At 38.0% G+C, this 25268-nt stretch overlaps 1 protein-coding gene across 1 annotated transcript in view; it reads right to left on the bottom strand.

Moving 5' to 3' along the window:
- The window catches only part of LOC105358837 (uncharacterized), a 182659-nt gene that overhangs the window by 114967 nt on the left and 42424 nt on the right, over positions 1–25268 (bottom strand). Inside the window, exons 5-10 of the mRNA XM_078939599.1 lie at positions 11490–11650; positions 10717–10804; positions 9512–9661; positions 9174–9299; positions 8937–9097; positions 8697–8784 (exon numbers count right to left, since the gene is read on the bottom strand). Of these exons, the coding sequence (XP_078795725.1) occupies positions 8697–8784; positions 8937–9097; positions 9174–9299; positions 9512–9661; positions 10717–10804; positions 11490–11650 (774 nt within the window). The remainder of the gene's footprint in view (positions 1–8696; positions 8785–8936; positions 9098–9173; positions 9300–9511; positions 9662–10716; positions 10805–11489; positions 11651–25268) is intronic.

Genomic DNA, 25268 nt, shown 5'->3' with positions numbered 1-25268 from the left:
TAAAGAATTTTCCATCGCTATCACAATATACTTATGCGGTAGTGGTGTTATATAAACTCATCATCCTCTCCCTTACTCTCACTCATGGTGCAGAGACGTAAGCATAGTAGGACAAAATTGCTCAGCAAAACACGGTGAAACACAGTAAAACAGCTATACAACTAAACACATTTTGTCAAAAACCCACACTTAAACCCAAATCCGTCCAGACAGGCAAAGGGAATGATATCCCAGAATCCCTTGCGGTGCCGATTTAACAGCAGCATCAAAGTTACACCTACTTAATTGAATTAATTTGAACAAAAGGAAAATAATTGTCTGAAAACTACGTGTTATTTTTAAGGTGACCTAACAAAAAAATGATTTATCTTAACTGAAGCAAATAATTAAGTTAGATCAAAGTAAAAAAGTTTCTTTCCAACATCCATATGTGGTCTTATCATCCTCTCACGGTGGAAAAAGTATTATCTGAGCTTTTTCATCCAATAAATCATCTTCAAATGGACACGCCATGCTGCTTCGCCTCTCTGTAAACAAACTAAGATAACAATGTATAGTGAGCAGTGAAATAACTTGGTTTCCATTTGTGGCGACTGCTGACTGACATTAGGGATGAGATTAAATAGATCCTGGAATTTAGCCTGGTCTGGAGCAGGCTAGCTCCACAGAATAAATCTCCATGGTAATTTATACCATAACATATCCTCCTGCCCCCTATCCAGCTTTAGTGCAACCGGATTGGGGATCAATTGAGCCAGGATCACCAAGATATCCTGGCTTAATCCCTTATCCTACTTTTGTGCAACAGGCCCCAGGTTATGTTCAGAGCATGAGTTGCCATGGTAACTTGACCTACCCTGAAACATACCTCCATTTCTGGAACCGAAAGCTGAGGTTATCAACTTCCTTGGCCTCAAACTTATCGTGGGAGCTAGCATAACCTGCTTTCTGGAATACCCCCCTGTTCTCATTTATCTCCGGTTCTCTCGCTGCCTCATCAGTGACCAGCAGGGATCTCAGGGAGTCAGTCTCTGCATTAAAGGATCCATGAGAAAAGTGATCTGCGGTCGTTTCAGTCCAGTTGCGCAAGCAGCGTCACGTTCTGCGCTTCATTCATTCTGATTGCAGCTTTCTGCTGTGAGCTCCGCAAAGAGGGAAAGTGGGAGGATTGCCGTTTTGAATGTGCAATTTGAAAAGCTTCAACTTGTTAATAAAGGAGACAATTTGTGTCAGATCAGGAAGTTTTTCATTTTCTCCGGGACACTGCCATGACCAATGTTACTGCTTCCAAAAGCTCATAATAATAAACATCGTGACTTGCCATTCTGTTCAGTAAAAAGTTAGAATCTTCCAGAAACATCCCGTGTTTATCTTTATACTCTGAATTTCACCATTTTGACCATGAGGGTACCAGTCTGCACGCACATAAATCTTTATCTATGTGTTCCGGCAGTGGGCGTAACCCGCGCAAATGATTGGCGGTCACGTATGTGTCGGGAGCAGCATCAAACACACACACACACTGCTAGATTACTTTTATTATTAATTATTATTTATTTTTAATACCCTCTGATGGTTTGAACATGGTTTAAGAGGGAAAAAATTATGAAATGAGGCACTGTATATGGAAAATATGACAAGACGTAAAGAGCCGCATGTTCACCACCCCTGATGTACAGAAAGGTGAACAACAACAAACTGACAAAAGGATTCATGTTAGATGTGAGTTTTGATTTAAAATACTGACTTTTATTTTGCTAAAATACAGATTCTGATTCTAGAACATTCTTCAAGAATAAAGTAGAACTTACCTGAGTGAACGTCTGTGGTAAACCAGGTTAAAAACAAAACACTGCCCAAGAAGAAGAAGAAGGGCGTCGACGGCATTTTTCTAACATAAAAATAAAAAGACTAAAAATCAAATTTGAACAAAAATTAACCAAATACAGAATAACCGGTTAACAAAAACCATTAAAAACTCAACATTTCCTATCAAATAACCATTAAAAGACAAATCCGAACAGAAACATCTTCGCTAGAAGCTTCTATCTTACTCGTGTGAAAACTCAGACAAGACAGTAAAGTGAAACTAAACTAAACTACACTCGGTGGTGACGCAGTTAAAAAAAGAAAAGTTACAACACAGAGCCCTGAGCAAAATAAATACTTTTGTGTTCATTCATACGTATCTTATACCGCAAAGTTAAGTTATTCTTTATTACAGATATTAATATGTCAAATGACACGAATCAAAATATAAAACATGAAACCAGTTTGAGCTGGTTTTTAGATAAAGTTTGAAGATAAGCTTTTTTTCTTAACTTTATTGTTTAAAACAAAAAGAACAAATATGTATGACAACAGGAATAGTCATGAGAACGAGAATGCCAGGGGATGGTACATGAATTAACAAAGAAATATTACAGAAACAAATTGCTATGCAGTGAAAATGTTCAAAGACAGACAGTTTTCATGAATACGGATGGATTTTTTGTTTAAGCTATTAGAAATAGTGTGCAAATAAAATTTTAATTCTTTCATCATTACAGGGGGAAAAAGTTGTGATGAGGAAAACTTTGATTTGTGAATATGAAACTTACAAATATTATAATTAGATCAATTGCCAATTTTACATTTGATTTTATTTATTTTCATGTTGGCCAAACATGATATGTTCAAATTTCATCTGATATTGCGATTGTAATTTGTATTTTATAAAACGTGCACAATCTTTCCAAAATCTTTTAGTAATATTACAGTTCCAAAATAGGTGACTGATTGTTTCTGGGTGTTCTTTACAAAAGGTACAGTGGGGGTCAACTACTTCATTGGAAACAGGGCTTTCATGAACGGCAAGGAAATACTACTGAGCTAAGCTGAACTATGTTTGTAAAGGTCAGTATGACAGTACAACGTTGTTTTATATCTTTTTAGGGACCAAAGAAGAGGCACTTTTGAAAGCTTTGTTGGTAACTTTAGGGGATTATTGTCCACCAGGCACTTTTAGTATTATTATGATAGAGGAAGAAACATCCCATGAACACAGCAGGACGTAATGACAAACTACAGACAGAGAAGAAGTTCAACCAGAAACCTGACAGTCAATGGGAGGAGGGGCGGAGCTTCATGCTGATTGACAGATGGTTGATCTCAGTGACTGAGAAAGGTGAGGTCATGTGACCTTCTGCTTCCAGACGTGTATGCACTCCTCCCATCTATCAACTACTGACAAACTCCTGATGGAGCTGAAGGGAGGGGCCTGACTATTTCCTGGAAACAGCTCCTTCTGATCATCAGTCAGACTCAGAGGAACAGAGAGTTTGTTCACATGCAGCTCAGGAAAATGGCTGACAGTCAAGCTGAGAAGCTTTTCTTTCCATGTCTGTTAGAATCACAAAGTTTCAAATCCACAAGATCCTAAAACTGAAGGAAAAGCTGAGAGAGGAGCAGATTGAAGTCTGAATGTGAACAAGTCAGAACAAGCAGAACCACATTCCTGAATGAGTCTGTGTTCCTCAGTAACGGGGCGTGTCTGAATGGCTGCAGATTCTGCAGAACATCAAGGTTTCCTGCAGCTGGATTGAAGGAGTGCTGCCCCCTGATGGACAGGGTCTGTCATGATGGAGTCGGTCCCAACAGATCAGATCAACGTTCTGCTCTCTGCTAAACAGTGGCGCCTCCAGAAATTTTTCATGGGGGTGGCCAGTGGGGGGCCACATTGAATCTTGGGGTGGCACACAAAAACCATGAGCTATATTTTTAAAATTCATTCTACCAAACGTAGTAAAACAACCTTTAGAAAACCAACAGAAAGATAAATGCCTACTGATATTTTGTAGAACATGAACTTATAGTAGATACTACTAGTATAATAACTAATAGATAGTAGATACCATTAGTAGATACTACTACTGATATATATATATATTTTTTTTTTGTTTATATTTAATGCTTTGGTGTGTCTGCTTCGGGTGTTCGGCTCTTGACTGAGAGATATCTATAATAAACAAAAAAATAAATCTGTTGTTCTGAAATAATAATAAAAATATCCTTCTAATTATTAATTATATCTGTAGACATTTTTATTCAGACTAATAATCATGAAACATTTTTATTATTAGGGTAACATAATTCTAACTTCACCAGTTGGTCCAGGAACAGGTGGAGCCCCTGCTTATGCTGAGTTCTGCTTTGTTTCTCTGACCAATGATGCTGACTGTCCCTCGTCTGATGCCGTCTCATCTTTGTCTTCCTTATTCTCTTCTGTCATTCATGCTGCTCTGTCTCATCTTCCTCCTCCTCCTCACTACTCCTCTGTTGCTCCCCTACCATCTCTTTCACTCCTTCTGCTGCACTTTTATTCTTAAAATAAGAATATATGTTGAATTTCTCTTCATTCTCTGAAAATGGACAGACACAAGCATCAACTAATGACTATAGGTAACTCTGTGGAAACAAAAACACATCAAAATGTTGCGGTAACACAACAACCAACCAGTGCTTAAATAGTGCCATGAAAATGAGTGGCTTGTGACAGGGACATCCTTTTTTTACTTATTAATAAGAAGTAATGACACATCCACCGCCGCTGATGATGTGGCGTATTTGCACCAAGTATTTGCACACTGGGTTTACATGTTTTGCAGACCGCATGTTTTTTACACCTTTGCAGCTGTATTTATTTAATATTTAATATTTATTTCTTTATTTAATAAGAATCTAATTTTTGATAATAATTTTTCATAATAATTTTAGTGATATTTTTAATTATTTAATATAAATGTCATTTGTGATGTCCTTTATTGATGTTATATTATATAGATTATTTCTGAATGTCGTGTTGCTGCCACAGATAAATGATATTTCCCCATTGTGGGATTAATAAAGTCATCTATCTATCTATCTATCTATCTATCTATCTATCTATCTATCTATCTATCTATCTATCTATCTATCTATCTATCTATCTATCTATCTATCTATCTATCTATCTATCTATCTATCTATCTATCTATCTATCTATCCAGATCTAAAGTACAGTAAACAGATTGTTAAAGACCCACGGAAAATATTTAACAGGAAAAGAAACGTAGCATTTTGGGATGTGTGATTGTGTGTGCATGCGTGCGTTCTCGCGCGCAAGCGTGTGTGTGCGTGCTGAAACCGGTGCTCGCGCGATGCGGGAAGAGAGGGGGGAGAGCGCGTGTGAGTGTGTGGAGCGCATACACGCGCGGTCAGTCGCCGTTTTGGACTTAAGGAAAAAGTAATAAAGAAAGTTCATCTTTAGTGACTGAGACTGGTTCTTTTGTCTGACCGGCCCAGAGGATCTGAGGGTTCGAACGCGGAAGTGAACCACGCCTCTTATTCATTCTGCGTCCAGCGGCTCCTCTGTAGATGTCTGCGCACTCAAAGGCAGCAGGGAGGGGAGGGGGTGAGGGCCGGTTTAGGTGATCAGAGCGACTTGCCGCTTGCTGGCTGTGCATTTGGGATGAAACGCACAACTGATGCTACCACAGCTTATAGTGGCTACTGGGGTGGCCACTGGGGTGGCCAGGTGTCGGAGAGGGGTGGCCATGGCCACCCCTGGCCACCCCCTGGTGGCGCCACTGCTGCTAAAAAGGCCGTTTCATCAGCTGTGAGTCTGTTGGAGGTTCTGGGATCATAGCACAGGTTCTGCAGCAGCTGCAGCTTCTCCTCCAGGATGGTGGAGAAGACTTTCTCCACCCATCTGATCACAGTCTCCATGAAACCACGGAGAAGATCGGTGAAGAAGAAGAAGATCCTCCTGATATGCAAGCCTGGAGGACGACTAGAAGAAACGTCTGATCTGTGAGAGTTTGGGCTCCAAGATGGAGTTTGTTTGTGAAGAGGACACATGTCTTCTGTCCTCTCAGAGTCCCACTTTTTCTCACTCCTGAACCTCTTCACTTCACCACCAAGTCTCCTGATCTCCTCGTTCCAGATGAAACACTGAGGGACCTTCTCTCAGTCTCCATGATGACTTTAGCTGCAGCTGTCCAGTCATCTGGAAGAACCTCCTGATCCTCCATCATGCATGAACACGTCTTTTAACCCTTGTGCTATCCTAGGCACTTTAACATTGGGAGTTGGGTCATCTAGACCCACTAGACAGTGCTCTGAACCTTTTTTCTTCAATGATTTGTGATCTTCACTGGTGTCCATGGATTACATGAAATCTTTCCACCTTTATCCACCTTTGTCATGGTAGGGAGAACACGTCAATGTGAGGGTGGGTCATCTGGACCCCATAGGATGGCACAAGGGTTAAAGATGTATTTGAAAGTCAAATAAATACTGAACGAATTAGCATCAGGGTTAATAACTAACAGCTAACTTTTACTTTGTTTGCATGTTTTTTGTCTTTTTTAAGGGAAAATGACAAATTAAGCAAAAACTGTTCTCTCAGTTGTTTTCTATTGTTGTTCTAACATTGTTCTTAAAATCATCCTGCTAGGCATATTTTCACTTTGACTTTATTTAAACCCAATTTCATCCATTTAAAAATTTTAAATGTGATAAATAATCAATAAAATGAAAAAAATTAACATGAGGTTATGTAGAAAGTAAAGACATAAAAGGACCATATTTTTACCAATTCTTCCAAAAACATGAAAGGACGTAAAGTCACTTTTACTGCCACTGGTTCATGTCATTTTCAGGAGATTATTTCATATTTATGGAATCATATTGCATTAAATGATTACAAAAAAAAAATGAAGAGGGTGATCTTTGTTCACATTTTTTCTCTGATTGTCATTCTAATAATTTAATAACTTCAAAGGCAAAAACTCCAAACAGGCTGGATTCTGACCTCATCTGTTCATGAAAACTAGAAGATGATCTGCAATGAAACATAGAAAAACCACAAAGTGTCCGTGTCACAGAAATGATCCGTGTGGTTTATGTGTTGGTCACCACATTACCATCTGTTCTGACTTTATCCACAAACATTACAGAGAAAAACGTTGGATGGAGTTCTATTGACCAGCATCAACTGTTAGTTTGTTTATTTATTTACTGTTTGTGCGTCAATCCCAATAACAATATTGGGCACAAAGCAGCAAAGTGGAAGCTTTGGGAGCGTTTTTAGCATTAGGAGATCCTAATCTTAAAACTGACATGAAGTTTCCATCAGTTTTTGTGATTAAAAAATAAAAATTTTCTCTCTTTTGAACAAGAATAGTTCTCTCTTTGGAGCAGATAGACAGCAGAGAGACCGATAGACACTGGAAGTCTGAATCTGTGAACATCTTTCTAACTTTTGACCTTTGATGTACCATCAAAAATCTTCACAGCTGTTATTAAAAAAACGCACTTTTGCTGTATCTCGGGTAAAAACACAGCAATGAAGTTGTGTGGATGCCACAAGGTTTTAAAATGTAACTGCCCTTAGGAATATTTTCAATCAGTGGGAGGTGAGATCACCCCAGGCGTGGGTCAGCCATTGGTCAGCGTAATATTTTGTTGTTTTCCTGTGCATGACTCAGCAGTTTCAGGGTGAACCGTTGTCTTTTTCCTTCTTTTTTCTCTGCCACGCAGCCATGGCTGGGAAAGTCAAGTGTTTTAAGACCCACTTCATTGAAAATTCTGTTTAACTTGTTAAAAGTCCACCTGGAACACTATAAAAGATCAGAAGACAATTGGAGTGGGACTTTAATGAACTACAACTGAAAGTCATCCAACTCCTAAAAAACCTTTTACTGTTCTGTTTATCTTTTTTTTCTTAACTTCCAGTGTGAAAGGAAGAAAATCTCAAAATATAAAAAGATTTAAAAGATAAAAGACAGACAATGACATCCATGACAGGCTGAGGGATGACAATCCAGAACATTCTGGATGTTCTCCAGAAGAAAGTTGCACTCAGACATTAAGTTGGGTTCATATGATGTTTATTACTCTGTTAGTTCCACCTCCACCTCCTAAATGTCTGTTAGACCTTTGAAGAATGTTGGAGTAGAGAAAGTAACAGAAAACACAAGCAGACTTTAGTGTTTCTGAGAATAACAGTTCAAGTGTTTTACTGTAGTAACAAACTAAAAAACTAAACATTTAATCCAGAAGAATCTGGTTTGGTGTTCCTCCTTTACTGATTCCAAACCACAGTGTTTCTCTCATCATTCAGACCTTTTTGCTCTTCTGCTGTAAACATCAAAGAAAGAAGGTCAACAATCACACAAACCTGAACCCACAGCAGGTTTCTAAATCTGAAGGGTTCCTGCTCAAAGACAGCGCCTCCTGCTGGTCGTACTCTGACATTTCATTACAGAAGACTCAAGAACTCACCTGCAGAAGACCTCTGTTCATTCCTTCCTCTGAAAACTGTTCAAAAAACAAAAACAGAGTCATGAAGTAAAAGAGTGATGCTGAGGACTTTGGCTACTCTGAATAACACATTCAAAAGAATGAAAGATACTCTGATAATTGACACAGATTTGCTCTTTTAGCTGAACTGAAAAAAACTGAAGATTTTCTTACTTTTGAAGTGGAAAATCAAGAACAGTCCAACCCCAATCAGAACAATCAGACCAACAATAGGAGGAATCAGTGGATAGTTAAGACTTGTTCCTCCTACAATAAATAACAGATCAGAGTGAATAAACAGACTGATAAATGACTTGTTCTGGGTTTTAGTGGTTCTTGTGATTCTGTGGGTTTCTACAGACATGATGACTCACCAGAAAAGAGAGGGTTCTTCAGTTCTGTGCTGTTCTCAGAGCTGACAGGATTTTTCAGGCTGCAGATAAACGTCTCCTCCTTTGTGTCCTGAAGACAAAAGTTCATAAAGTTTCATCACCGTGGACAGAAGTCTAAACTTGTCTGGAGAAAATTTGTGTTTTTGCTTTGAATAATTTATAGTTTAGTTTAAGATTTTTTTTTTCATCGTTTGTGGTTATATGTGTAAATGTTTTCTGTACCTTAGTGATCTGTATCTCTGTGCCTTTTTCCCGTCTGTCATCTAGAATCCAGAAAACCTCCACATCTCCCAGATCATCAGTTCTGTCAAAGCTACAGGTGAGGGTACATTTGGTTTTCTCAGGATTACAGTCATGAGTAATTCTGGGTTTGGGGACTGGAGCTGAAAAGAGAACAAATATAAAACTAATAATGAATCAAATCAAAGCAAAGTTACAGAAAAACTAACTATAACTTACAGAGAACTTGTAGTTTTTGAGCAGATAGGAGTTTTCCATTAATCTCTGGCGTGTACTCGCCACCATGCTCTGGTCTCACATCATTTATCATCAGTTCACCTGTTTTAGTATTTAAACTGCAGAGATCTGGAAGAATGACATATTTATGTAGAAATGTTCACTCACTCTCAGATTTTTTCCTGAGATGTGCTCAAATTAGGGACAAAGATCAACAACAACCAGGTTTGTACTCCACCAACACCACCCCACACTTAGAATGAAGTGGACAGGATGTGACATCACAGGTCACCAAAGTCTCATTGTATTTGTTTGTTTCTGGAAAACAAAGAAGTTCTCACCTTTAAAACTACGGTAGAATGGTACATCCCGACCAATCCAGTCAGCAGCTAGATCAGCTCCATGTTTCCATTTTATGCTGATGATCTCTGTTTTATCAAGATGTGGACTGAGGACAACGGTGGAGCCCTTTAATGCATTAACTACCTCATCTGCAGGGCAAAAGTTAAAGACAAGTCAATACCTTCATTCATTATTAAACACTGAATAATAATATAAATATTTAAGGCTGAGTATCTTTCCCCTGATTCTATACGTATCTCCATACGTGATCTACTAATCAATACATAGAAGATTCATTTAACGTTGTGGTGATACAATACAGGCTAATTTTACCTAAATGGATCCAATCTAGATATCTATTATACCTTTAACATTTCAAACTATAAATGAAAATGAATTAACAGAAAAACTCTGTTTTTTATTATTTGCCTTTTTTTCCTAAATCAACAGAAACCAAACATCAGAAATAACAGTTTCAAACATTCAAGCAGACAACATTTTGGCTCTTTTGATGCTGTTTTGTACGTTGTGCTTCAATTAAAGGTGTGTTGTGTTCATTTATTCACGTATTGTTTGAAGTGCTGTTGAAGAAAAAGGATTTTATACAAAAATTAGAAAATGTTGTCTACTTATATAACACTTTTCTACCTTGTTTTAAGGTCCAAAACGCTTCACAGTCCGTTTTCTTCAACCACGGTCATTTTACACACATGGAGTTATTACATGTGATCACCAAATTTGATTTTACTCCATCAACGCTTTTGTTTCAAATTTGATGTCTATGCTTCAAAATCCTTTTTTTAGTTTATCTTAGCAACCAGGTTTCCATCTACCACACGCAGATTTAACCAGTTGTTGTTCAAAGTTTTCTAGTGTTTCTCTTTAACTGGACAACCAGCATTTTGTTATTTTGTTAAGGCGACACGAAAACTTGAGAATGTTTCCAATTTTGCTGCAAAGATCAAATAACAAAAATTAAATGTGTTACAAACCACTTAATGTTACATTGATGACATTTAGCAGAACTTTGATAGCTGTTGATTGAACTCATTTCTAAATATTGACAATGAGAAACAGAATATTTCATGTCAATGTTTACAATTTCTTGTGTCTATCATTTGACAACAAAAACAATAACTTCTTTTTTTCTTGGGTTTTAGTGGTTCTAGTGATTCTGTGGGTTTCTACAGACATGATGACTCACCAGAAAAGAGAGGGTTCTTCAGTTCTGTGCTGTTCTCAGAGCTGACAGGATTTTTCAGGCTGCAGATAAACGTCTCCTCCTTCATCTCCTAAAGACAAAAGTTCAAAAAGTTTCATTGTTGTAGATAGAAGTCTGAACTTTTTTTGGAGTCCATTTATGTTTTTGCTTTGAATAATTAATAGTCCATCCATCCATCTTCTTCCTCTCCTTATCCGGGACCGGGTCACGGGGGCAGCAGTCTAAGCAGAGATGCCCAGACTTCCCTCGCCCCAGCCACTTCCTCCAGCTCCTCTGGGGGGACCCCGAGGCGTTCCTAGGCCAGCCGAGAGACATATTCTCTCCAGCGTGTCCTGGGTCTTCCCTGATCCTCCTCCCAGTGGGACATGCCCGGAACACCTCTCCAGGGAGGCGTCCAGGGGGCATCCGGCCTAGATGCCCGAGCCACCTCAACTGGCTCCTTTCGCTGTGGAGGAGAAGCGGTTCTACTCCGAGCTCCCCGCGGGTGACCATGCCACCCTGCGGAGGAAGCTCATTTCAGCCGTTTGTATTCAGGACCTCGTTCTTTCGGTCATGACCCATAGCTCATGACCATAGGTGAGTATTGGAACGAAGATCGACCGGTAAATTGAGAGTTTTGCTTTTCGGCTCAGCTCTCTCTTCACCACAACAGACCGATACAGCCACCGCATAACTACGGACTATAATTAATAGTTTTGTGAAGAAATTGATTTTTTTCATCATTTGTGGTTGAATGTTGGATGTTTTCTGTGTACCTTAGTGATCTGTAGCTCTGTGCCTTTTTCCCGTCTGTCATCTAGAATCCAGAAAACCTCCACATCTCCCAGATCATCAGTTCTGTCAAAGCTACAGGTGAGGGTACAGTTGGTTTTCTCAGGATTACAGTCATGAGTAATTCTGGGTTTGGGGACTGGAGCTGAAAAGAGAACAAATACAAAACTTATAATGAATAAAATGAATCAAATCAAAGCAAAGTTACAGAAAACTAACTATAACTTACAGAAAACTTGTACTTTTTTTGCAGATAGGATTTTTCCGTTAATTTCTGGCGTGTAATCGCCGCCGTGCTCTGGTCTCACATTATTGATGGTCAGTTCACCTGTTTCAGTATTTAAGCTGCAGAGATCTGGAAGAATGACAGATATTTATGGAGAAATGTTTATCAAACAGAATTTGTTCACTTTCCATCACTTTTTCAAAGTCAGTCCAGTAATCACATTTCACACAAAAGAAACTGACTCTTTCCGTCACAAGACAAGAAAAACAATGGAATCACATGAAGGTGTCAGAAATCAGACATCCAACTCTGGAGATGGCTCCCTCTGACCACTAGAGGGAGCCATCTCCAGAGTTTTGAACTTTTCTGGTGTGAAGTCTTGTTCTTGCTGTTGTGTTCAGTCTGACTTCCTGTGTTTTAGAACTTCTTCCTGTTCTGACTGATTCACCTTCTCTGTTCTTGCTGCCATTAAAATCTATTGCTCATGGATCCAAACGCCTCAGGCTCTTCATCATAGAAGGTTAGCGTGAATGTTGGGGTCATTTTTCAGGGGACAACAGCACCTTTGCATTTAATAGGAAGTAGACAGGATGTGACATCACAGGACACCATAGTCTCATTGCTAATATTTATTATTGGAAAACTACTAAATTCTCACCATTAAAGCTCCGGTAGAACGTTGGATTCCCTCCAAACCAGTCTGCAGCCAAATCATCTCCATGTTTCCATCTTATGCTGGTGATGGACGTTTCTGCATCACCTGGACTGAGGACAACGCTGGAACCCTTTAACCCCAAAAGAACCTTCTCTGTAAAGCAAAAGTTGATTACAAGTCAACACCTTCATCAATAAATAATTTCATAATGATAATAATCATCATCATAATTTGATGCGTGTATTGAAAACACGTATTTACTCTTATAAAATATATTGTAATTATCGGGGCATATATGTTTATGAAAGTGAAAAGAAGTCTTCTTTTTAACAGATATTAATTACAATCTAAGTTTAAAGCAGCTAAATTGTATTTCATATTCTTATGTTTTTCAAGTGTTCATGTGAATACATAACTGCAACTACACACAGAAAATGTATTGTATGATTTACAAATCAAGAATTACACACAAACACACAAATTTAGTGAGGCCTTTTTCTCAAAATACTTTTTTATCAAAAAGTCATTTCTGGATTAAATAGAATTATAATTAAAGCTAAAAGCAGAACTGAATGGTCCCTCTCTCTAGCGTCCCTCTCTCTTCTTCCCCTCTTTCCTTTTCCGTCCGGTCCAACACCAAAGATTTTCAAACATGTTTGAAATTAATAAAGTTTGGCCTCAATTCCAAAAGGGGTTTATTCAGTCATACCTTTGGTTTGTCTGAAGATTAATAACCCCTATTGTTAAAGTAAAATATGTCCAACACAAGAGGCCCTCAGCTCTCATCTGTCTGCCCAGCTGTTGGACAGGACAAGTTTAAAAAAAAAACAGAACTGAATGGTTCTGTACCATGAAGCTAACAAACAGTGACAGTCTAAAAAACACACATTTTACCTCCAAATAACAATAAAGTCTAAAATATCAGCTATAATCTTTTCTGAAGCCAATTCAAGCCTGCAGGCTTCACAAAGGGTAGGTTTCCATAGCAACCATAGTCATTCTTACACAGATGGAGTTTTTTCATGTGTTCTCCAAGTTTGATGTCTCTGCATCAAAATTCTTCTTTTAGTTTATCTTAGTAACCAGGTTTCCATTACCTGCAGATTTAAAAAAGTTGTTCTTCAAAGTTTTTAGGTTGTGTCTGAATTCCCCCCCTTATCCCTAACTACTAAAAACTATATATAGTACGGCACTGTGTGTAGATTATTTATGAGTCCACTGACTTCTGAAGATAAAAACTTTGTTGGTTTATCAAAAAAATACAGTTAAATATATTGATTTGGTAAAAAATGTTGCAAAGCAATGCATTGTGGTCTGTATTCGCCGATCTAGTGATCATCGAGGCAAACTGCTTTTATGCAGAGACTTCTGGGCAATTTCCAGGGCATTGGATTTTGGAATTGTAGATTCAGACAGCGCTATAAAATGGGGAACGCCCACTATAGTGCACTATTTAGAGGTTAGGGTGGGAATTTGGACACAGCCTGAGTGTTTCTCTTCAACTGGACAACCAGCATTACACAAAAGCTTAAGAATGTTTCCATGTTAGCTGCAAAGATCAAATAACAAAGAGTAAATGTGTAAAAAAAAACCACTTTAATGTTACATTGATGACATTAAGCAGAACTTTGACAGCTGTTGATGGAACTCATTTCTAAATATTGACAATGAGAACCAGAATAGTGGATTTTTTTCTGTTTCATGTCAATTTTTACATTTTCTTGTTTCTATCGTTCAACAAACATACAAAGATGTTTTAAACGTGTTTTCCTGAAAATAAAAAAACTTTTAATTACTTTACTGTTGTTTCCTTGCAGAGTAAAAGTAAATAATTAAACAATAATAATGAATTGGATTTATCTGAGGTTTTCCAGACTCAAAGTTCCTCCATTGTGTCCATTCTTCATTCATTCTTGGTGATGGTCTCTACTGATGTAGCCTCAGCTGCCCCGGGGCAGACTGACAGAGGGCCCCTATTGCCCCTCTGACCATCAAAGAGTCATTCATGAACATTTACACACCAGAGGAGCAACGCTGGAGGCAGGGAGGGGGAAGTGTCTTGCCCAAGGACACAACGACAGTCTACTGGGGGGGATCGAACCATCAAACCTTATTGGTCTTCCTGCTCAACCACCTGAGCCCCTGCCGCCCACACACAGTAAATTAGAAACAATCATTTGTAGTTGTTGTAGTTTTTGACTAAAAGATTCATAGATGTGAATTCTGATTTAAAATACTGACTTTTGGTAAATACAGATTCTGATTCTAGAACATTCTTCAAAAATAAATTAGAACTACTTACCCGAGAGAACTTCTTTGGTAAACCAGGTTAAAAACAAAATAATGCCCAAGAGGAAGAAGAAGGGCGTCGACGGCATTTTGAAGAAAAACATGCCAAAACATATACTAAGAACAAATATTGACCGAATTACAGAAAAACCGGTGAAAAAGCCTAAAAGAAAACAAGCAAAACTCTAAATTTCGTTTAAAAAACATTAAAAGACGGAGTCGAAAAGAAACAGCTTCGCTAAAAGCTTCTTCCTCGTTTGAAAAGGAAAGGAAAGTCAGACAAAGTGAAACTAAACTCGGTGTTGTAACGAACAAAAAGGAAGAAAAAAAACAAGTCACAGCCCTCTGAGCAAAACAAAGTACATTTGTGTTCATTCTTACGTTTTAATACCATTAAATTCAGTTATTCTTTATTACAGACATTAATATGTCAAATGAAACGAATCAAAACATGAAACCAGTTTAAGTTGTTTTTTTTAGATAATAACCGAATGTTTTTTTTAGTAAACTTTATTAACAAATATTGCACATACAAAATACCAAACATTCACTCTCCACACTGTGTGCAAAAGACGAAGTAACTTTCTGCTTAAATGCGACTGTGATCTGAAACTATTATGGTCTGTTCTGTGTAACAAAGGTAGACTGACAGTTTAATTTATATTCTTATTTATTTTGAATTTCACCAAATTCTGATAATTTTTCATATATATTTTAAGAAATGTTTATATTGTTTTTAATCAGGATTTGTATATATTTTGAGACATGAGTGCAAATATCTGGGGCCTGTTGCACAAAAGTAAGCCAGGATATCTTGGTGATTCTGGCTCAATTGATCCCCAATCCGGTTGCACTAAAGCTGGATAGGGGGCAGGAGGATATGTTATGGTATAAGTTACCATGGAGATTTATTCTGTGGAGCTAGCCTGCTCCAGACCAGGCTAAATCCCAGGATCTATTTAATCTAATCCCTAATGTCAGTCAGCAGTCGCCACAAATGGAAACCAACAGTTATTTCACTGCTCACTATAGATTGTTATCACATATAACTAGACCCACTGTCATTATTTAAACGTTTGTGATCATTAATTTCAATCATTCTGGATAAATAATGAGTTTTAGACGATGTTGCTATCATTATATAATTTACAGTTTCCCATAGACTATAAGGCTATATGTAAAATGATAGAATATTAGGGCCACAGAGGGGAAAAAAGACAAGTCATAATATTGTAACCAGTTGTTTTAAAGGAGGACAGTTGTTAAAATGACAGATGTGGGGCATTTCGTGAAATTGTACTTCAGTATGGTTTCATAAACGAAGACATGCTGATGTGCCAGAATATGAAGTATCACATTGTCATAACGATCAAAACTGTAAAAAGAATATGTTGCTTTTCTGCAGAAAGAACCAGCCTCATAAATTTATGACTTTATCCTTTTTCCTCAGTGGGGCCCTAGTACTCTGTCATATAAACAAATACACATTCCATTAAAATATGAAAACACAATGTGTAACATTATGTTCCTTTATTGAATAAGGACAAAACAAAGCAGGTAAACTACACTCAAAAAACGTTCACTTTGAATGAACATAAAAAAATTATGGAAATGATTTCCACATGATTAGACAGCGTTACTTGAACAAAAATGAATCATATTGGTCCTACTCAATGTACTTAGGTTCAAACTAATAAATTTAAGTTGATTCAATCTAAATACTGCAGTTGGACCCAACTTTAAATTAATATTGTTGCTCACTCTCAAAAGATAAAAGTTGATCCAACTTAGTTGAATCACTTCAATTGGTCACAACTCATTAAATTAATTTTATTTAACTTAAATTTGTATGACTATCCAACACAAGTTATGTTGATATAACTTGATTTTTTGCTTTAATGTTATTTATACATCGGACATTGATAATGTTTTCAAAAGTTACAGTCAATATCTTTCACATCAAAGACATGAAATACGCAGCAAAGTCCCACATCACAAAACATAAGTTTCAATACCACAATTTCTTCCTTCAGCATAGTAACTTTAATTTGGCACCGCACAAGGGGGTTGGTCATCATCCTCTCCCAAACTCTAACTCATGGTGCAGAAAAGAAATAAAACATATCAGTTTAAATCACTAGTTAAAACAGAGTAAAACAGCTAGACAATAAAACCCATGGACAAAAACTCACACTTAGACCCCAATCTGCCCAGATAGACAAAGAAAATGGAATCCCACAATTCCTTGCGATTACTAAAGTATCCAATTTAACGGTATCATGTTGGATCAACATGATTGAAATAAGTAACTTTTAAATGGATTATTTTTATGTACGATCAACATGATTCATTCACGTAAGATTTACAAACATGACATTTTCTGGTTGAAATGACAAGTTACATTTTCATAAAATTAATTGGCTGGTAATTTAATTTAAAAATTTTTTGAGTGTGCTTTATCACTGTGGTGGTGTTGCCTTTCTTCTTAATTATATCTTTTACCTCCTCGTATGCCTCCATGAGGATTTGTGCTTCCGACGGGGAAAGGTACGCGGCTCTAGTTGCCATGGTAAATCAGTTTATCTGTGATCTTCGGCGGGGTCTGTTTGAGTGAGCCGTGAGCGCGCACCTATCCAGGATTGGTTACACCTGGCTTGATGAATCCGTGTCTGCTCATCCTGGCTTTGCCTTTGTGCAACCAATTAAGCCAGGACGCACATGTTTTGGATTCATTGAGCTCAGCTCAGTCATTTATCCCAGATGTCTTAATTCTACTTTAGTGCAACAGGCCCTTGAGAGTAATAAAAAACAAACAAAGCAAAACTAGTTCAGCAGTTTGAAAACGAGGTCAAAAGGGATATTTTGGGACCGGACTGTCACAGCTCACATAAAGTGAGTAAGCCCTGGCTGCAGCCTGCAGAATGGGTCAACATAGTGGAATGCTTTGAACGCAGAGGAATGTGAACACGCTGTGGAATGTTAACCCCGCCCACATTGAGCCCGTGCATTTGATTCACCTTCATCAGTGGAGTTGTGATTGCATGAAAGGGGAAGAATCAGTGGAGCACATTTTGTGTCATTGTGAATTGTATGAGGAAGAAAGAGAAGAGAGGGGAGGAAAATTTGAATGGTGCAATGTTTTTTTATGTATCACTCAAAAAAATGATTCAAGCCCCTCTTTCATGTAACACAAGTTTGTTTTATTTAAAAATATTTATTTTAAAAGATTGTATCTACATTTAATTGACCTAACACAAAATGTATTAATAGTTTCCCCTATAACTCCAGTAATCCAAAATAATTGAGTTCAAGTAAGGGGCATGCTGTTGAATGCTGTTTTCCTGTTTCTCTTTATTCTTTTTTCCGTCTCACGGCTACAATTTTTTCACCTATTTTAACCATTGAACTATTAAAATGTTCATCTTCTTCATCTAATGTAATGCCTGGTATGTCTATTAGTCCTTCAAATCCTTCGACTTTTCAAAAGTGAAAACTTTCGTTCGTTTTTTCCACGTAAAAAACGAAACTGTGCCATGAAATCGTTTCAACTCGGCTTCTCCCAATAAGACGATACACGACGAGCCTCATTTATAGAAATAAGGAATCTATTTATTTATACCGGCGGCCTCTTTTCATCACTGGAGAGATAGCTCAGAGGCTTAGTTAGTGGGTTAATAACTCAGAGGTTCAGAGTTCAAATTTGGCATTAGACTGCTGTTGCTCTTTTTTTTTTCTTTGCCTTGATAAAACTTAGTTCGACTAACTCGATTATATTTCGTTACATGGAAGAATTTTCTTTGAGGTGGGGTTACTCATATTTATTGGATGGAAATCCTGCCCACAATTAAATTGAGTTCAATGAGTTATTTTTTGAGTCTGTGAGGCCAGACAGAATTTATTAACTCCCTAATACATGCACATGGAAACTTGTGAAAGGCATAAGAAGACAGGAATCACTGTATAAATTCTCTAATTCAATTAAATATTTTTTTTTATTTAGCGCAATGAAAAACAATAAAAAGGGGATCATGAATACAAAGAATGCATCAGGAAAATACTAAACTTTAACAAAACAGACTAAACTAAACTGTTATTCCTGCCCTTAGACCCCCCCCCCTTCACGATAAGGAAAAACTCCTTAAAAACTGGTAGGTGGCAATATTGCACATGGAAACTTGTAAAACCAAAGAAGAAGACGGGCTCAATGTGGGCGGGGTTAACATTCCACAGCGTGTTCACATTCCTCAGCATTCCACTATGTTGACCAATTCTGCAGGCTGCAGCCAGGGCTTACTCAAGGAAACTGACTGTGAAGCGTTTTGGACCTTAAAACAAGGTAGAAAAGTGCTATATAAGTAGACAACATTTTTCCAATTTTCGAATAAAATCATTTATTTCTTCCACAGCATTTCAACAATTCGTGAATAAATGAACACAACAAACTTTAATTGAAGACCAACGTACAAAACAGCATCAAAAGAGCCAAAATGGCAGTTTGAATGTTTGAAGCTGTTATTTCTGAGGTTTGGTTTCTGTTGATTTAGCTAGCATAACCTGCTTTCTGGAATACCCCCCAGGAAGCATGTTTAAACTAGCCTGACTTTAAGCCTGAACTCTGGCTGAAATCCGCCTGAACTTGCTTACTCTGGGTATGTTGTTTCCAAAAGACCGGATATGAGTTGGCGTAATTACGCTCCACTTGGTAACCCTGGGTTAATGCACGTGCACAGCAGGTACATAAAGACATTCTCAATGGATCGCCGATTTCTGGAGTCACCATGGAAACGCGTGGAGAAAAAAAGAAAACGCTGTACTTCAGTGAGACGGAGTCTGAGATTTTAATGACGGCGTATGAAGATTATACGTCCATCAAAAAGTAACACGGCTGCATCATCAAAAGAAAGAGTTTCTGCGTGTAGAAAGAGAGCAGACAAAGTAAACGCACGAGTTTCTGATCTTATTTCCATTTTCATTTTGACATATACATATATATATAAAACGTATCGAATTTTGCCAACTTAAATGAATTACTTCTATTGGTAGCAAAAAATTGAGGTAAATTTATTCAACCTAATTTCTTACGTCTGTAAAACTCAATAATTGTTTATACAACTCAAATTTACGTTTTTATCTAACTAAATGTCATATTACTCCAATTCAATTAAATATTTTCCATCTTAATTAATTATATTTCTTGAACTCTCAAATGTCTAAGTTTGAGCCGGCAGATATACTCATTTTTATAACAATAAAAAGACGGGGGGAAATGCACGGAGTACAAAAATTCATGAAAGAATTTGGCATCATTATCATTACAGAGTAACATTGTAGGAGTGCTATATAAACTAATTATCCTCTCCTTCACTCTCACTCATGGTGCAGAGACACAAGCTCAGTAGGGCAAAATAACTCGGCAAAACACGGTGAAACACAGTAAAACAGCTAAACAACTAAACACATTTGGTCAAAAACCCACACCTAAACCCAAATCCGTCCAGACAGGCAAAGGGAATCCGACAATCCTTTGCGGTGCCGATCTAACAGCAGCACCAAAGTTACACCTACTTAATTGAATTAATTTGAATGAATGTAAAATAACTGTCTGAAAACTACGTGTAAGTTTTAAACCAACTTACAAAAAAATGATTAATTTTAACTGAAACAAATAATAAAGTTAGATCAAAGTAAAAAAATTACTTTTCCAACATCCATATGTGGTCTTATCACCCTCTCATGGTGGAAAAAGTATTATCTGAGCTTCTTCATCCACTAAATCATCTTCAAATGGACACTCCATGCTTCACCTCTCTGTAAACAAACTAACCTTCAACTAAACCTGCTCCGGACCAGGTTATGTTCAGAGCATGAGTTGCTATGGCAACTTGACCTACCCTGAAACATACCTCCATTTCTGGAACCGAAAGCTGAGGTTATCAACTTCCTTAGCCTCAAACTTACCGTGAGAGCTAGCATAACCTGCTTTCTGGAATACCCCCCTGCTCCACACCCACATAATCAAAACATAAAGACACCAAGAATAAAATCTAAAGACAGACTCTTGAAATCTGTACCAGCCTGAGGGACAAGAATACAGAACATTTTAGATGTTCTCCAGAAAGACTCTCATTGGCTTCATGATCCTGAGAAGCAGCTTTTTTTCAGTTTCAATCCCTTACAGTCCGAAAAACAAATGGCAAAATTTAGGGTGACTAACTTTATAAAAGGATAATTACAAATACTTCATGATCAATTTTGGTTCTTGTGAATTAAAGAAGCTCAATAGAGGATTTAAGTGGTCAAGTTTGTGGTTAAAACTTTTAAAGAAAACTGTTCTTCAGCATCACTTCCCCAGATCAGCTGCTTTGTAACCGTTTTTTAATCCACTTGACTTTGAAATGAATGTGGCGTCAAGATGGCGGCGCATGCAGTCACAGTTAGAGACTTTGGCTGTGTCCAAATTGGAGAACTGCGTTCCTTCTGAGCTGCGGTTGTGGGCAGCTTATGTCACAGCGACGCAACAAATGTTCAAAAGCGGCCAACGAATGCAACCTTCTTAGAGGAGGAGCCAAGTTGGTGACCACAACCACATGTATGAAACCTCTGAGTGTTTAAAACTTGGAATCTGCTGCACAAAATGTTTGTTTTCTCGTCGACCTTTTGCCTAAAAACAAAGACACAAGTTGTGCCTTAAAGATTCTTCAAACTAGTATTTTAAACTGAAACTAACAATGATGAAGAAATCAAAAGAAAACCGCGGCTCTCTCAACCGCAGAAGCTCTTCGGAAAATATGGAAGTGGATGCTTCTAAGAAGAAAAGACACATCTGGGAAACCCATTCCTATGCCTGTCACATGAAGGAAGGGGGGTCTAAGGGAAGGGATGCCAGTATAGCTTAGTCAGTTTGTTAGTTCATTTTAGTATTTTCCTATTGAACTCTTTGTATTCATGATCCTTTTGAGTTCATGTTTCACTTTTTCAATTACCAATACGAAGCCTGTTGTTGTTGTCATTTTGGGCTATACAAATAAAATTGAATTGAATTGAAGGATGATGAAGAATGCTCTTCAATGCCAAATACACCTAAACATCCCCCCAAGAAGGTGAGAAGAAAAGCAATATAATCCTGAGAAAAGCGCTGCAACTGAGCCGACTGTCTGAGCTACAGTCCATCATTATCAAAGCAGTTACTTAAAAAAATTAATAAACTGATGAAGCTGTCCAATACTGTCCAAATTGACAATCTGAAGAAGTCGCTTGAGTTTTGCCATCAGGAGGTCATGGACTTGAAAAAACTAACTGAGAGCCTGAAAAAGCAATTTAAAGAGCTGCAGAAGAAGGTTGGAGAGATGGAAACCAAAATGAATGATGCAGAAGAAGAATCTACGCCTGTCTGGTGTCCCTGAAAGAAAATCTGAAGATGTTAAATCAAGGGTCTAAGACAACCAAAGACTCTGCAGTGGTGGTTTCAGCATCCGACATCGCACACAGAGTTGGAAAGCCCAGTGGGAATGGAACTAATCAACGTCCCCGACCCATAATCATCAGGTTCCTGTCCAGATCGGCCAGAGATCTCCTGTGGAAAAGTTCTAAAAAGAACGTCTACCTACTGGATCATCATCTTTGTCTCCAGGAAGATCTCACATCTGCTGATAAAGAAGCTCGCAGCCGCCTATGGCCAGCAGTGGAGGCAGCCTGGAAGAAAGGAGACAAAGCCTACTTCATTGGAAACAGGGCTTTCGTGAACGGCAAGGAAATATTACTGAGCTAAGCTGAACTATGTTTGTAAAGGTCAGTACGACAGTACAACGTTGTGTTATATCTTTTTAAGGACCAAAAAACAGGCACTTTTGAAAGCTTTGTTGGTAACTTTAGGGGATGAAGGGATTATTGTCCACCAGGCACTTTTAGTAGTACAGTGATCCCTCGCTATAACGCGGTTTACTTTTCACGGTTTCGCTACTTCACGGATTTGCATCGTGCACTGTGTTCTGCATTCTGATTGGCTAAAAAGTCACTCCGTTTCTTCTCTACCTGTGCATCAATAACGTTGCAGTTAAATATGTACACGTACGTAAAACAGCTCGCCAAATTTACATAACATACGTGCAAACTCTCTTGCAATTTCAAGTTTCTCTAAAACCCATAGAAAAAGAGCGACAACAACTGTCTATCACTATGCTCTTCTCCCGAACAAACACAGCTGCACCGCGGGCTTCAGAAGGAGAAAACATTGCAGAGGGGAGTCAGGATGCAGCGGTTCAGTCTGAAGATCAGTGAAACACACCTGAGTCACTATTTGTCCCACTGTACTTTGTATTTTTCATAATCATTTTAAATTTTCTCCCGTTTAATCCAATTCTTTGGGTCGCTGTGGGCGGGGCTATTCACATTGATGATTAAAATTATTATTTGACAGTACGGTAGAGAAGTTATTTGTTGAAAAAAGTGTTTCTAAAGTACTTTTATTTGTGAAACAAATGCTTGAGCCTGTAAAATGGTTTGTTCTTTCTTTTCAATGTATAATAGAGTGTTTAATTGTATAATAATTGTTAAAAAAATAGAGGTTTTTACTTCACAGATTTTGCCTATCACGGGTTCTTTTTGGAACGTAACCCCCGCGAAAAACAAGGGTTTACTGTTTTATGATGGAGGAAAAAACCTCCCATGAACAGAGCAGGATGTTTTGACAAACTACAGACAGAGAACCAGTTCAACCAGGAACCTGGGAGGAGGGGCAGAGCTTGAAGCGATTAGATCGACAGATAGTTGATCTCAGTGACTGAGAAAGGTGAGGTCATGTGACTTTCTGCTTCCAGATGTGCATGAACTCCCCTCATCTGTCATCTACTGACCCTGAAGCAGAAACTCTGATGGAGCTGAAGGGAGGGGCCTGACTATTTCCTGGAAACAGCTCCTTCTGATCATCAGTCAGACTCAGAGGAACAGAGAGTTTGTTCACATGCAGCTCAGGAAAATGGCTGACAGTGAAGCTGAGAAGCTTTTCTTTCCATGTCTGTTAGAATCACAACATTTCAAATCCACAAGATCCTGAAACTGAAGGAAAATGACTGAAGAAAGAATGGATTTGATGTAGAATTATTAGTTTGATTACAGATTCTACTGGATTTTCAGAGGAATATTGTCAGATTCTGTTTAGTATTTAGATGTTTTTAGGATTTAGATGTTTTTAGGATTTAGATATTTTTAGGATTGAGATGTTTTTAGGATTGAGATGTTTTTAGGATTTAGATTTAGATCTCCACTGATAAAGTTCAGAAGTGAGCAGATGGAAGTCTGAATGTGAACAAGTCAGAACAAGCAAAAACACATTCCTGAAGGACGTTGTTCCTCAGTAACAGGGCGTGTCTGAATGGCTGCAGATTCTGCAGAACATCAAGGTTTCCTGCAGCTGGATTGAAGGAGTGCTGCCCCCTGGTGGACAAGATTGTTCTTTTCTAATGTTGTTCTAAAATTATTCTGAAAATCAGAACCAAACCATCATTTAAAATCATCATTCTGGTCATATATTTTCTTTTAGGACTTTATTTAAACTCAGTTTCATCCATGGAAATTCTTCAAATGTGAAAAAGAATCAATAAAATGAAAAAAAAATTACATGAACTCAATGTGGAAAGTAAAGACATAAATGGATAAAAAATTTTACCAATTCTTTCAAAAACATGAAAAGGTGTTGTGGCGATCTGACAGTTTGCATATCGCCCTGATGAAAATCACCTGTGCAGGTCAGAGAGGAGAGGCGTGTCCTCTAAACAGAGTGCCATCAGCTGTGGAAACAGGGGACATAAAAAGACAGACTCAGAGGATATGGGAGGTGAGAGTAGGAAGCTGAAAGAGGTTCTAACGCTCAACCCTGCATGCTTCCACAACCTGAAAGACTGACATCTTCTCAGAGGAAACCTGATCCAATGCAGCAGAACTTTTTCCAGACAGTTTACTGCACCGGGCCTCATCCTGCACTACCATTATCCACAAGACCTCTGCTTAAAACCTGGATTAAGGTTGGAACACAACAAAACTGGACCAAGAAACCACAATTCTTCAGAGAAAACATGGAACTGCTCCTGTAAAACAAAGACGGTTGGAAAACCTGGACCGGATCCCCTCCACAAAGGACTGGATACAGGAAACAACTTCCCAGGAACCCGGAACGGATTTCTAAGGAGTACTGGACTGAACAGGAAAACAACAGGTACTCTGAAGAACTAGGCCGTGTGGCCTTACTTTCTAACTGCATTTCAGCAATAACCTCCTACAGTAACAGAGACAATAAAAGACTTTAAATGAACTTTGGACTTTTGTGTGTGTAAAGAGCAGAGGGGGTGGATAACATCCTTTGTGACAGTGGATTTTTTTGTATCTTATATGTCAGGAGAGAGACCTGACTGGCACCTCAGAGAAAAGTCATCCACAAACTGTCACAGTGTGATGTCACTTTTACTGCCAATGGTTAATGTCATCATTTTCAGGCGATTAACTCATTAATAGTAACATTACATTCTATTTTTATAAAATAAAACTGGTGATCTTTATTCACATTTTTCAGATTTTGATTCTAATATTTTAAGAACTCCA

Source organism: Oryzias latipes, chromosome 2 (genome assembly GCF_053564925.1).
Source record: "Oryzias latipes strain Hd-rR chromosome 2, Olatipes_Hd-rR_3.1".
In the NCBI taxonomy this organism is placed as follows: Eukaryota; Metazoa; Chordata; class Actinopteri; order Beloniformes; family Adrianichthyidae; genus Oryzias; species Oryzias latipes.
The sequence above is the reverse complement of the archived record's forward strand: the minus strand, read 5'-3'. Positions and strand labels throughout refer to the sequence as shown.